Below are 14,700 nucleotides of genomic sequence, written 5' to 3'. Positions count from 1 at the left end.
TCAACTGTTTTTACAACCAACTGTTTTCTATCTACCTGCATTGTTTTGTTTGGTTTTTGTTTTGTTTTTTTCCTATGCTTTTTTGTTTGTTTTTCATCCAGGCTGTTTTCAGTTATACACAACAATTCTTTCGTGAGCGTATTCACCACTGAATACAAAAGCAGTTTATCAAATAAATTACGAGGGATTTGAATTGGACAACATGGTGGTAAAGAACAAAGACAACACTGTCCCACCCACCCACCCCCCCTCTCCTCCTGTATACAAAAAAAAAATCCACCTATCCCAAGGAAATGAGCCCATTTTTTTTCACTCTTTCAAATCACATCATCTTTTCATGCACAGTATAAAAATAACACAGACAGAGTGGTTCCTTCTTTAAAGTCCAATATTACATATTCCCAAATATCCTTCAGTAATATACATTTATGATACTGGTATACAGGTAGTTTCAGGCAGGAGAAGGGTTACAAGCAAGCATAGAGCTATAAACACTAGATAGGTCACTGTCGTTAGGCTGTTGTCATCTGGGTTGTAGAAAACAATGTGGAATTTTTCATGAATTGCGTATGTGTGTGTGTTTATCAAAACTGGAAAGTGAGTACAGATTTGGAACTTGCTAGAAGATTAGTGTGATGCCTTTTCGTAATTTTAGACTTCAGCTCATCATTCAAACATTTTTTTCATGACAGATATTTACATATTATTAAAGCACTAGCCATCTAAAGGACGACTGGGCGTCTGAGTGAACCAACATCTCCAAAACCATACCCTAAAGCCAGCTAGGAGATCCATCTAGAGCTACATACTGTCTCGTCACAATATGCCTTTCTTTTGTTAAGCAAAAAAAGGGGTAAACCTACGTCTATTACACGAACAGCTACGTGAATAGTTGCGGTATTTACAAGCGTTGATCGTTTCAGAAAAGCCAGAAACAGAATTTGATTAAACCTAATTTGTTTATCTAAAAGCCTCACAGCATGAATTTCCCGGTTACTGATGAAAAATTATTGCTATATTCACATCTTTCTTTTTTAGTTCCTCTTAAAATACATTCACTTCCATCTTAAAAAAACATGACCAAATTGTTACTTCTCCCAAATGTCTTAGCAACACTAATTGTTCCATAATAGTTATTTACTTTTATCAACCCTTATTGAACAAAAGTCTTGTGATACTTCATTTGGTTCAGAAAAATAAAGGTGCTTCGATTACAACTGAAGGGCCCAAGTACCCAAATCCATGCATGCTTTTCATTACCCGAAAAAGGTCTGTGAATTATGCCCTTAATTATTTTTTTTTTTTTTTACTTCTCTTTGTCTTAAGAACACTTTTCTCAAACAGTTTTGACAAATCTCGACTAGTTTCCCAGCCTAATTATCCAGTTCCCACGAACCCTAAAAACGTAAGCCATTTAAAAGAATCCTCTTTGTGTAAATACATAGTCCAAGCTGCCTCTGTGACCTTCACTTGAAGTAAACCCATTAAAGTCTCATTAAATCCATCCCAAATTAAACAAAACTGCAATGATAAAAAAGCTCCGAAAGCGAACTTTTAAAAAAAAAATAATTAAATGTATTTATGTGTAGAGATACTGAAATATCAGTATCTATTATACACACATATGTACATACTGATGTTAGGAAATGTCTTCAAGAAGACAAGCAAGGAACAGCTGAGCCAAACCAAGCACAAAGAAGCATCAAAACTCCTTGAGACGATGGTGAGGAACAGAAAAGAAAAAAAAAATGCACGTTTTAATTTGATTGACATCTCCTACAGGGCCAGGTATGTGAAACATGGACTTTGGGTCTCTGTAGTGATTGGCATATCGATACAGAATTCAACTTAGGGGTGTGGTCTGATTGTGGGTGGAGTCAGCCACCTAGGCCTATTTTTTTTTTTTCTCCCTCCTCTACCAGGTGGGCATCATGTCTGGGAACCAGACGCGACCAAGGTGCTTGGACACCTCCCAGTGGATCTCGTCCAAGCCGTACTTGTGGTCGGGAACCAGTACCTCCTCCATGATTGACAGCTGAGAGAGACGCCGGCCGCACATCTTTACGAACTCCACGAAGGCGCTGCACGACACCTCGCACTCCCCCAGGCCGATGGCCGACAGCTGCTGGCATCGTTCGGCGATGCGGATCAGCTCCTCGTCCAACGGGCGCAGGCCGTTGGCGCAGACGACCAGCTCCACCAATCGCGGGCAGGTCAGGCCGACGCGACCCAGGACTTCCTTGCTGACAGACCTGCCGAAGTAGAGGTGGGTGACGGGTACCTCGTACTGGAAGAAAGGCCCGAACTCGTCCTCGTACAGGAAGAAGTACATGACCAGGTTAAACTTGGGCGAATGGCGCACCAAAGCGTCCCAGCTGCTCTTCTTGATGGTGTGAAACAGCTGGCCGGGGTTCTCGCTCACCACGTCGATCCGGAGGTGCTCCAGGTGCACGTGGCGTTCGGAGGACAGCGCCAGAAGGAGTTCGTCGCTTAGCAGGTGGTAGTTTAGAGCCAGCTCTCGCAGGCCATGACACTGGTCCGCCACACAGAGGATACCTGGACGGAAAACCACACACACACACACACACACACACACGAGACACAGATTCAGCGCCTGACCAGCCGCGGGTCACCGGACACATGCATTTACTTTCAAATCCACCCCACGACGGGGGACACGAACGACATGAGTGGTATCACCAACCTGGCCAGAACTTCATCCAGCCAAGCACTATGGAACATCGAATATTATTTGCTGATAACTACATAGTTTCCAAAACCTAGTCCTGAAGGTCCAGATTCCTGCTAAGTTTTACCCACACATAGTAATCAGAGGCCAATGTTTACTCAGGAAACTTGTAGGCACGCTATTCAGTTCATGAGAACCTGCAGTGTTTTGCTTGATATGAAATCTAGGAGGACCCTGGACCTCCAGGATGAGATCTGAAGAACCCTGATTAACTTTTTCCACATCAACAAGAATGGGCAGGCGGAGGTGATGGGGTTTTAATTGGAAATAAGTGTACACATTGCATACGCTTCGATAGAGAATAAAAACCATTACATGCACTGTAGCGAAGTCCTCAAAACCCCTGCTACAATTTAAAGCGTTGCGGGGGGAAAAAATGTTATCACTGTTTTTTGTTGTTGTTTTTTTTTTTTTTTTAAATTTCGTACTCTTCATCTCTTAGCCTCGTTCCTCTCACCTGCAGGAGAGACATGGGGGCAGCTGCTCATTTTTAGCAGTTTTAAAGTGTCGCTGTTATTGGCCACCAGCACTTTGAGTGACGGGTCATCCACGGGCGTGTCGTCGATTTTCAGGGAGGACAGAGACTTAGAGTTGACAAACACCACTGTCAGGGCGGAGATGAAGTGAGACTGGGGAGAGAACAGGACACACAGAGTCAGTCCGCTGACATGTGACCGAGGGGGGGAGGTGGCACGTGTAGTGAACACAGATCCTGGAGACAACAAACCTGGTTCAATAAAAAAAAATTCTAAACACAATGACTTCTGAGTGTTGCTAACACACAGCTACGAGTTCAAGGCTTCACTTTAAAAATGAATGAAAGGGCTTTTTTTTTTTTGTCTCCTGGTATAAAATGAATTAGAAATTTAGTGCAAAAAATGCAGGTATACTTTCTGGGACAATAACATTCTTAGATTTATACGTAACGAAAGGCCAAAGCAACCACAGAGAAAACCCACTGTCCTGCAAAATTCTTACACAGAGCTTTTAAAAGCGATGAATAAAGATAAAATGAAATAAAAATTGCAAATGCTCCAAATCATATAACTGCCCTAAGCAGCTGACAGACACTAATCAAATTATACTGTGCGTAGGTAAACACAATACAATCTTGGCGCTCACGCAAACTGGTCTATGAGGTAGGTGGGTTTATGTTTCTGTACACGTGCATGCATACATATGCATGTGTGCAGCGTGCGTGTGTTTGTATGTATGCACGTACCTTCGGCAGTTCCATAAAGCTTGGCCGCGCAGTGGAGATGAGCCCCAGGGTTTTTAGAGAACAGTTTACCAGCTGAGACAGGATATCGCATGCCGCCTCTGCAGATTCTGTGCTACTGTCCACCTAGAACACACACACACACACACACACACACACACACACACACACCGCAATTCTCACTGTATTGCATGCTGAGTCTCTATAAAAGAACATGTTTAAAAAAAAAAAAAAGGTTAAAAAAAAATAAGGTCACTAAGTCAAAGACCTGGGTAAATCTTTACACTGTAGGATCAACCTTAAAAAATATGGCTGCTTCTCAGTTCATAACATCTTTCAAAAAAAATCCTGCCTCACTAAATATTCGATGGGGCTTACCTTAAAGCTGACATACTGGAGATGGTTGGAGTGCCTTTTGATGATCTGTTTGATGAGGTCAGGGTGCGTGGCTTTCAGGTACGAACTGGCCGGCTGAGTGAGCTCAAACTCAAAGCATCTCCACAGTTCTGGCATGTGGAAGGCTTGGTTCCAACCGCGGCACACCTGCGAAGCGAAAGCCCTGTCCAGCAGCGGTAGATACTGGAAGACCTGCAGGAGGATCTCCTGAGGCAGACGACCCCAGTCCAGGGCGTTCTCCTCACGCTCCTGCTCCTCCAAATTCTGAGGGCGGAGCCTCTTTCTTGGCTCGGAGGAGCTGGACCCTCCGCCCTCCTGCTCATCTCCTCTCTGTCCTCTTTTCATTCTAAGGAAAAAAAAAAAAGTCTAGTCAACTACCGGTAATAAAAGCAATTAATCGCTTTTAAACAACAGCTATTCTCAAATTCAGGCACTGTCACGTGGTCTCTGAATTTAAACGTATGTGCTCTTTCACATGCAGAGATTCTAAAAAAAACAACAACAACAACAACAACAAAAAAAACAAGCAACAACAACAACAACCAAAGGAAAAATAGCTCTTAATCAATCGTGTTGTTTATATGTGCTGTGCCATGAAACATTTACTTCTTGCTCGGAGCACCCTGGTTTATGAGAGACTATTTTGTTCTGATGTTTTTCATGTTTTAATTCAGCTCGTTAACAGTCTCTGCGCTACTTACGTACTTCAGAGTAACGTTAACTTGAAATCAAAATGTCCATAAACTACGCGGGAAAGCAGGGCTGACTTCACCAACAACCGTTGTACTAATATAGCTCATATGATATCACCAGGTCCAGCCACACGCCTTTTCTAAACAAAAGCAAACAACTCATAGTGATTCTCTTCCTCCAAAGCAACGACTAAATATGGCAGGTGACAAGACCTTCTAGTCAGCTAAGCAACACTCCGAGCATAGCTAACACGCCCCCTGCCGCTATCTATTTATCAATAAAGCGAACTAAACTAACGTGGGAAAAGTTTGTCTACCCGAGACATAAACAATTCAACAATAAAACGATTGCTTATTATATGTGTTGTATAACAGACGCTAAAGGAATAACATTTGACATTTTATCTATCTGTAATACGCAAAATCAGAACCACCCAAGCAGTCCTTGCATCCGCCTGTCTAGCTAGTTCACGTCTGCTACCATTCGGCCACCCACTGCCTGAATCCCGGGCTACCGAGCGCTAAGACAGCCCCGTGCCGTTTAGAGTCCAACTTCATTAGGCCAAAACAACATATCTAAAATAGCCACAATCGTAAAATAAACAAACAAACAAACCAAAAAAGAATTTGAGTAAATGTGAATAATACATGCAAGGTTTTGCGCATAGTAAGCATCTACCTAGCTGATATACTTTCTGCTCCCCACCCCTCTTCCCCTCCTACCTGGTGTATGTTTATAAGTCGCAGTGAAAAAGGCGATCACTTTTCATATCAACCCGGGCCTGCACTTGAATACTTCATTCGAGCAGGCCAACCGATCAAAATCATTTGCTCTCGCTCGATGAGATGTGCGGATAGGTTGACAAGCTAAAATCCGTTGTTTCGATGAAGATCGTTTGCAGTATTTTTCCCTCACGTCTCGTGACCTATTTACTTTGCTGATCCACTCAGTATCAGTCTCCCTGTTTGCTGAAAATGGCGATGTGTTGTGCTTTGATGGCGCGGGGCATTGTGGGTAGAATCTAATTTGTAGTTCAATTGCTCTCCAATAGGGGGCAGTTGCAATATTGCACAATTCGCGTGAGTAGTTGACTACGATGAAAAGTACAATATAGAGTCTCACAAAAAGTTGACCCGGATCACTGTTTCTTATTCTCATCAGAGAACTATTGACTCGTACCATTACGAGAACGAAACCTATGCGGAAAAGAATCTCCACAAATGATATAATCTTATATTTTTTCAAGGTTACAGCGCTAATTTGCATAATTGAAACACCATAGCTCTTGAAACAACATTTTATAAATATCTTACAAGTGTTAACAGGCACTAATTCCCCCCAAACATGAAAATCTGGGGGATCTGACAACAAGGCACATTAATTTCAGGTCTTGTTGTTCCCCGCTTATATATGGGTCACTTTATTTGTAGGTCTGTAAAAGGGAGACCACGCTTGGTTTTGGAAGGAAAAGAACACCCCCTCCCCATTCCTCCCCCTTTCATCCGGTCTTCAATATTCCTTTCACCAGCAGCAACCAGCTGTTTCTCCTTAAAGCTTTAATGGTTTACAAGTGCTGGACTCTAATAGAGTGTTATAGCAAAAAACAAAAACAAAACGTGTTTACAAGCACTAAAGAGTAAAGAGTAACGTCTTTATGAGTGATTCAGCAGACATTATTGTCAACTGAAATTATTATCTCTTAAATCTTTAAGAGCATGTCTGGGAGGTGCACGTGAGGTAGACACAGACAATAGTTGGAGGAAGAAAAATAATGATTTTAAGAGAACAAAGCCAGTGGGCAAATATTCAACAGGACTTCCTGTGCTAGCTCAGAAAACAATCTGATTTGGCTCTTTATCTGGACTCAGGACCAATTCCATGACAATAAATGAACACAGCCAAATGTAGCATCTTAAAATAGGTTTGTTTACATATTTGCTGTTAAATTAAAAGGCAGTACAAATGTGAATTAAACTGAAGCATCTCTCACGTGAAATTAGGTAACAGCTTTAATACTTTCATGCTTACTTATTGTTTTCAAGTGTTCAATTGTACCTTGGAATTAAAAGAGGAACGTGAAGAATAGACGAGAAACTATGTGGGTGTGTGTGTGGGTGTGTTTGATAATATGTCTTTTGGAATGCATGTCCAAAACAAAAAAGCCAAGGGTTCATATTTGGCATTGTAAGTCTGAGTATCTGAGTTCAATCTTAACGAACGGCCTGTGGTTCAAGCAGGGTCACTCTAAATGGTACACAATCCTGAGCAAACTGAGTTATGGCAGTCACTCACGACTATAAATTGTGAATCTCTGAAAGTATTCAGAAGTAAGTGCAAACATGTGCTGCTTGCAACACTGAAACCGAACCACTGTAACAAGTTTGAACAAATCAGGAACTTGCTCTGCTGTGTGACTTGTACACCTGACTGGTCCCTTCCAATGCCAAGTTCTTAACATCAGTTATATACAATGAAGCTGGTTCTTCTTGTAAAGATACTAGAACTATGACATTAGACAGTTTAAATATTACCAAAACAATTTGAAACAAGTGAAATCCTGGTCAACCCTTAGCAAAAATCAAAGCATTTTCCTGATGGTGACAGAGGAACAATTGATTTTCTGCATAGTGTTTTTCCTTTTGCTCAAACTATATTACATCAAGCACAGGTAGGGAAAAAAAAACTCACCTTTCTGGTTTAAGGAGTGGCAGCAGAAGTGCTGATATGGATCACACCCCTTCCAGTCGGTCCAACCAATGGGGTGGAGCGACAGAGAGGAGAGATGAACATCACAGACACCTGCCAGAACTCAGATTCCCAGCACCCAGCAGTGAGTGTGGACCAAACCTGTAAGTTTTGAAACTTTTTACTTAATTCTTGTATCTGTTATTTTCCCCTTTACTTTATCACTGGTTTTTATATTTTGTTCATGGCTCTGTCCTTTCATTGGTTCAGTTTCGTAAAACTTTTGGGTTTCTGTTAGCTCAGTATGAAAATTGCCATTGGTAATTAGATTCAGGCAGAATTTGTGCAACACAGGGTTTTTGGCATGATTTTATTCTTTCCCAGGAATTCTTTTCCCAAGAAAGAGTCAAATTCAAGGAATGAAATGTGTGTGTGTGATTGTGTGTGATTGTGTGTATGTGTGTGTGTGCACGTTGGCATTAGATCCTGTTATGTGTCAAAACTTGTACTAGTCATCTGTTTCCTGAGTCATATCCGAAGTTGGTAGAAGTGGTCCAGGTTCTGAGGAAAAGATGAAGTTAGAGTGGGAAAAACATGAGTATCAATGGAATGTCAGAGAGTGTGTGAATGAATGTGGGAGCCAGAGAGTTAAAAGGAATGAGGGAGAAGAAATCACAGACAGACAAGTGAAACATGAATAGAATGAAGGTACAAAATACTTAGTCAGGCATGTGTTAATTAGAACGACAGGTAACAATTACACGCGTGCACATACTCTGCGGGGCTGTGCCTCCCAGTTAATCAGGACAGGTGGCTTTAAAGTCTCGCTCAGTGAAAGCAGAAAACAGGGGGGGTGGGACAGAAAAGTTGGCAAGCGCCACAAGTATGCACGGTATCATTCTCCATACAGCGTTTTTACAAACAAACGCTTGGAAAACTCTTTCATGGGGCTAAGGCGCTATTTTAATGAGCAGGGATTGAAAAAAAAAAGGGGGGGGTGGGGGTGGGAATTCATTTAAAAGTCAACCACCAAAAAATGGAATCTATATTTGTTTCAAAAGTGAATGTAAATATGAGATTCTGGAGAGATAGAAATCTGAGACTCAGCAGTATAACCCTTCTGGGAAGTAATGAGTCTTGTTATAGAACTTTTTTTTTTTTCTTTCTTTTTGATAAGTCAGCTAATTTTCGGTGTCTAAACATGCCTTCGTTTGTACAGATCTGCTTTTTCAGACCTCCCGGTATCAAAATGTCTTCTTACTCACCTCCGAAAATAGGTAGGATTTCATCTTCAGCTTCTTTCATGTTTCTGAAACGTGTGTTTTGTGCGTGTATATGTACATTAAACTCTGAGGACATGTGTCATCCTCTGTGATGGCTGCAGCGCTGAGGCCGAGTGTGGCTCTGGGGGACAGCAGCAGGAGGAGAACAGCACTGCTGAAGGACGGAAGCTGGATCAAGAAGGACGTCGAAGAGGATGAGTCAGTCGAGTAAGAGAACAACATAAAAAAGCTTTCACGCACGCACACACCTACGCGCGCGCATACACACACACACACACACACGTGCGCGTGCGCACCTAGGCATGCATCCAGACACGCATGCACACACGCACACATACATACACACGCATGCATGCACGCACACACACACACACACACATTTGATACCCATTTAAAATCATCAGATCATCAAATCATCAAATCACGTTCATTCCTCCTTTTTTATATTCTAGTCGAGACCCTAATTTTGGGAGGTCTGTTCTGGGTCGACTCAAATCCCTGGACGACACTGACAGGTATGGGCAGTAACTAAAATAAACAAAAAGAAAAAAAAAAAACTTTCCTCAGTCACTTTTTTTCTTGCACCAGTATAGGCATACATATTTCTCACATTTTTTCCATGAACGTGCTTCTACGGTCAAAGCAAACCAGTGGAGAAAAGCCAGACCAGTCCAGTCAGATCAACCAACTCAGTCGGCAATCTCACGAAAAGGTACAGTGACCTACATTCTCAGAAGTATCCATAATGGGCCGAGCTGAAGGAAAAGACTGGGCCTCTCATGTTTTCTCATAACTTCCCCTTTCCAGGTTCGGTGGGAGTCAGGAGCTACTGAACCAGCCCAGGTTGGCGTTTTAGAAATACACAGAGCTGTGATAAGTGTGGGAAAGATATCCTTCTGTGTAACATGAGGAGTGTAACATGCTCTTGACCTCACAGATAAGGGAAAAGAACCGTCTTTGGTTCAGTAGGCCAATATGTGTTTGCTCTTATACATTGTACTGCACTGTATACTGTGTGCAACAGTAAAACATTTGGTTACTGAGTCTCAGTTCTGTATGGATAGGTGTATCTCTCTCTCTCTCTCTCTCTATATATATATATATATATATATACTTAATATACATGTATATGTATGTATATGGTATGTATATAGAATAGATATATCTTATGTAGGACATTTAGCAACAATTCTAAATAATTTGAGACATACCTATAATTTTATAAGAATTTTATCATTTCAACCCTATGCTTTCACTTTAGTGCAACTACTGCTGAAAAAACCCCAACAGGTGTCAAAACCAGGTAATGACACCTTACAGGCTATCATATTTCCTTTTTTTTCATTGCTCAGTTTACTAATTTATTCAGTCTTTGTTTTATAAAAATCTTTTTCTTCCCACTGTCTGTGACATCCTTCATCTTGTCATCTAGCACCACAACAACAGCACAAAACATTACAACAACAAAAACATCAAGCATCAAGCCTCCAATCCCAGCCAAGTAAAGCACTCCACATATTTCAGATGATATTAATGCATTAGACTACGGTAAAATAGATTTTTTTGGATCGTAAAGTTCAGTACATTAGTTATTTAAACAATTCTGTGGTGTTGTTGCAGATCCTCTGCTGTGAGGACGGCATCCAGCACCAGCTTTACCGAACGGGTCTTCTCAGACGCCAAGTCAAATAACAAAATGTACGTTTTTCTCACTTCCGCAACTACTGAACCATACAACGTGTACTGAACCGAGTGGTTTGAGCAATTATGGATAATCTCTGCTGGTCTAACTGGAGCAATAGGCTGCTTTAACTCTTATTAAAACTTTACTTGAATCACATAGCAGTCGAATGTGAACAGACGGCTCTCATTTTTTTAGTTATATCTTACTTGGGTTGTTATGTTTGCCTACACCGCTGTTTTGCTCTGTTCTAGAAAAAACTTCTCGCCTGCTAAGAGACCACAAAGTGTGAGCTCCCCTGTAGCAAAAGAATTCCCCAAGGACAGTATCAACGGGTTAGTTTTGCGAGCAAAGTTACAGAGTTTAACATATCTGCTTCAGTACAGACTTTGCATTTATTTGAGGAGGTTTGTTTGTTTGTTTGTTTGTTTGTGTGTTTTGCCTTCAGAGTCGGGAATAAAACGGCTTCCCCAGAGCCACCTCCCGCTGTCACAACTCCTACGACGTAAGTGAAGTCAGTCTTAAGAGAACTTGAGGGGGAGAGGAGAAAAAAATGCTGTTGTCTTGTGAAAGTGTTGACATCAAAGGTCCTTCTGCAATCTCTTGACACTGCTGTTACCTTACCAATGTAGACCCGACACCAAGAAGAAAAAAAAAAAAGAAAAAAGCAAGTGAAAAATGCTTGCGGTTCAAACTCCTATGCTTTCATGGGCCGTCGTTTTTTGTATTTTTTGTTTTGTTTTGTTTTTTTTAAAGAAAGCTAAAACTTTAACAGTTCAGATCATTCGTCCTTCAATGCTCTGTTCTTCTCTTCGTTAGCGTGAAGAGCAAACCCTCGTCGCCCGACCCTGTTCTCTTTAAACCGGCTCCTGTTGAGTGAGTATGTCCGACCATTAAGATCACATCTCCAAAGAGTTTAAGTCTTGCTGTTCTGACCATCAGTTTCAAATTCTGCCTTGAAAACAGAACAAGCGTCACATCCTCCACCGAAAAGACTGTTCAGTCCTCGGTACCTGAGTCCTTCTCAAAGAGCCAAGAGTCAAGGTAATAGGACTGAAACTTTCAGTCAGGCACTGCATCAAGGTTTCGCAGCTCTGCCGCACTGGTAGACTGCGGCTGGAGGGGTGGGGGGGTGTTGGGTTAAGGGAGCAGAACTGGTTGTGTTCCCTTCAGTGGGTGTGTCAGCCAGAGTTCCTCTCTCCCTCACTGGTTTTGGGTGGATAGAGGTAGTTAAATATGTCTGTGTATTTGAGGGTGTTTTCGTACAGACAGCATCTTCCTCGAAATAAGTTATGGCACTCAACTGTGGTTTACAACTTCAAGTGAAAATATATTGGCTTCAGTTGTATCAGTGAAGTATGTGCTAGACTAATAATAATAATAATAATAATAATAATAATAATAATAATAATAATAATAATAATAATAATAATAATACAAGTTTATTTATTTATTAGACTAGTTCAGTGTTCCACACTGGGGACAAAATAGAGGGGGAAAATGCACTGGACCAAGAGCTTTGGAAATGTTGTAACTCCAATTGAGTATACATGTCATTGATGTTAGGTAAAGTTATTAATAATAAATATTCATCTCTGTTTTATGCATAGTCAAGACAACACTGAACCTGTGAAGACTCAGAGTTCCTACTCCAGCGGACTGAAAGACCCCAAGTGAGTATTTAAACATGTGGGAAAGTCAGAGCTTTGGGCTGTTTTAAGTTTTATGAAAAAATTCAATAAAATTAATAAAATTAAATTCAATAACATTTTTTGATAAAAAAAAAAATTATATAGTGAAAAATGTTAGATATATCAGTCTTTCAAAACTAAGAACTTGGTTTTCCTGTAAAGCAAAGGATGGTGTCAGTGATTTTCTTGCAAACTGATGATTTATTTCTCTCTCTCTTTCTCTCTCTCTCTCTGTCTTCTCTATGTTTTCTCTCTCCTTCCCTCTCAGCACTCTAGACAGTCTTGCTGATACACTGCTTCCAACATTCTCTGATACCACACAGTTAACACCAGCCAGGTGAGAGATCCTCAGCGGAAAACTATACAATACCACTATAGCCTCCTCTACAATCATACAGAGACATTTTACACCTAAATGAGTCCATATGTGTCAATAACCTCTCTGTCTCTCTCTCACAAACATTTAGTCCCACCAAGTCAACTGTACAAACTGTAAATTTACAACACACAAGGTAAGAACATTCTAAAGTAAAATCTGTATTAATCATGGAGCGGGGGGTGGGGGTGGGGGTGGGGGGGTGGACTATGATAGAATCCCACAATTTACATAAAACAGGGCATTACGACAGGGAATGTTTTGACAGATACACCCAAGTTTCTGACAATCAAATGTTTTTTTTGTCTCCCACAGCACAAAGGACAATCTTACAGACACAAAGACCACTACACCCTCTAAAACCGTGTATACATCGCCAGTGCATTCACCTGCACCCCCCTACTCCACCAGGTAAAACCAGTTAAACAGATGAAACAATACTTGATCATTAAAACAAAACTGACCGTGGCATAATGCATTCATCACGAAAGAAATGTTAGCAATTTCTGGATTGGTTTTTATTATACTTTCAGTGATTCACTTGTTGCTGTTTGTGTCCCTTCCTACAGGACCGCGGCGAATAGGGACGTTTGCACATATTGCCGACAACCAATCGTCGGCGGGGCCAAGATGATTTTAGACGACCTGCAGATCTTCAGTCACACGTCTTGTTTCAAGGTGCGGCGTCTCTCGATGATCAGACAAGGGCTCCGGCTAGATTAATGTCTTAATTAAGCCTTGGAAAAACTGATGCAAGGACACTTAGCAATGCTCTAATGCCGCTACGAGAGACGTAAAGACTTAAGCCCCTTACGCAGTTTGTGTAGCCAACACAGGGGGAGCTACAGGCGCAGCTTGGCACGCTGTGTTTCGCGTTTGTCTCGGATGATTCCGTTTTCTTCATTGATACTCTCGTTCGTTTCTGACTCTCTCGTCCCTTTCTTCATCCTCAGATCACATCTTAACGTGCCCTACCTTTTTTTCTCTCTCTCTCTCCCCCCCCCCCCCTTTAGTTTGGTGTCGCTACACTTTCATCTGTTTTCCTTGCCTCTGTTCTGTTCCCTCCTAATTTGTTCTCTGCCACCCCCCCTTCACTTCACATCCACCCACTCATCATTACCATGCCTCCCTTCTTTCAGTTGCCTGTTCTCTCTCTCTCTCTCTTTCGTTTTTTTTTTCATTTTTGCATAGCACCATGTCTTTATCTCCATCAGACAATTCAAGAGATCTTCTTATTCAGCATTAAAGTCCCTCAACAGTGAACCAAAAAGCTCTCTAACTCTCTCTCTTTCTCTCTTTCTTTCTCTCTCTCTCTCTCTCTCTCAGTGTGCTGTATGTCACTGTGGCCTTGGGGATCTGGAGGCAGGAGAGAGCCTGTGGGTGCACAAGAACATGGTGAATTGTGAATCGTGCTTCAAAGCAACCAGGGGTAACTGATTTCCTCCCTTCTCATTCTTGTTCTGTAACCAAGCAATGACATTAACAAAAAAAAAAAAGGACAGACTAATCTTCATGTCCTATCTGAGTCATCCCTGATGGTTTTACGTGACCTTTCCTCTCACAAGCATCGATATCGATGCCTGTCTGACATCAAACGTCTAGAAATGAACAGAAAATAGAATCAGCATTTGAATTCCAATCAGATGTTGTAGAAGAGTGTGTTTCTCAGTCCATGCCAGCGTTTGTGATATGCTGCGAATGTTGAAATAAATGACCTGACAAAGTTCATGAGTCATACTCTGTTTCTCTTTCAGATCAATGGTTTCGCTGATCATAACGACAGATCTGCACAAAAATCCGACGGATAGTCTGAGCGATGAAAAACAATGGTACTGCAAACTCTGCAAGGAAATGTATTCAGATGTATGGAGGGATCTACATATACTGACTTCAGCTACATCACTATCACTTAACGGTTTAGTTATGA

At 41.4% G+C, this 14,700-nt stretch overlaps 1 protein-coding gene across 1 annotated transcript; it reads right to left on the bottom strand.

The window, feature by feature from the left end:
• Window positions 1-366: 366 nt before the first annotated feature.
• Window positions 367-6,018, bottom strand: fbxl3b (F-box and leucine-rich repeat protein 3b). The gene is made up of 5 exons (XM_030782589.1): window positions 5,780-6,018; window positions 4,347-4,710; window positions 3,972-4,094; window positions 3,207-3,378; window positions 367-2,556 (listed from the first exon to the last, which is right to left on the bottom strand). Exons 2-5 carry the CDS (start codon window positions 4,707-4,709, stop codon window positions 1,916-1,918), a joined length of 1,299 nt encoding a protein of 432 aa, XP_030638449.1. The 5' UTR covers window position 4,710; window positions 5,780-6,018; the 3' UTR covers window positions 367-1,915.
• Window positions 6,019-14,700: the final 8,682 nt, after the last annotated feature.

The sequence above is a fragment of the Chanos chanos genome, chromosome 8 (genome assembly GCF_902362185.1).
Source record: "Chanos chanos chromosome 8, fChaCha1.1, whole genome shotgun sequence".
Classification (NCBI taxonomy): Eukaryota; Metazoa; Chordata; class Actinopteri; order Gonorynchiformes; family Chanidae; genus Chanos; species Chanos chanos.
This window is presented reverse-complemented; position numbering and strand designations above follow the sequence as displayed.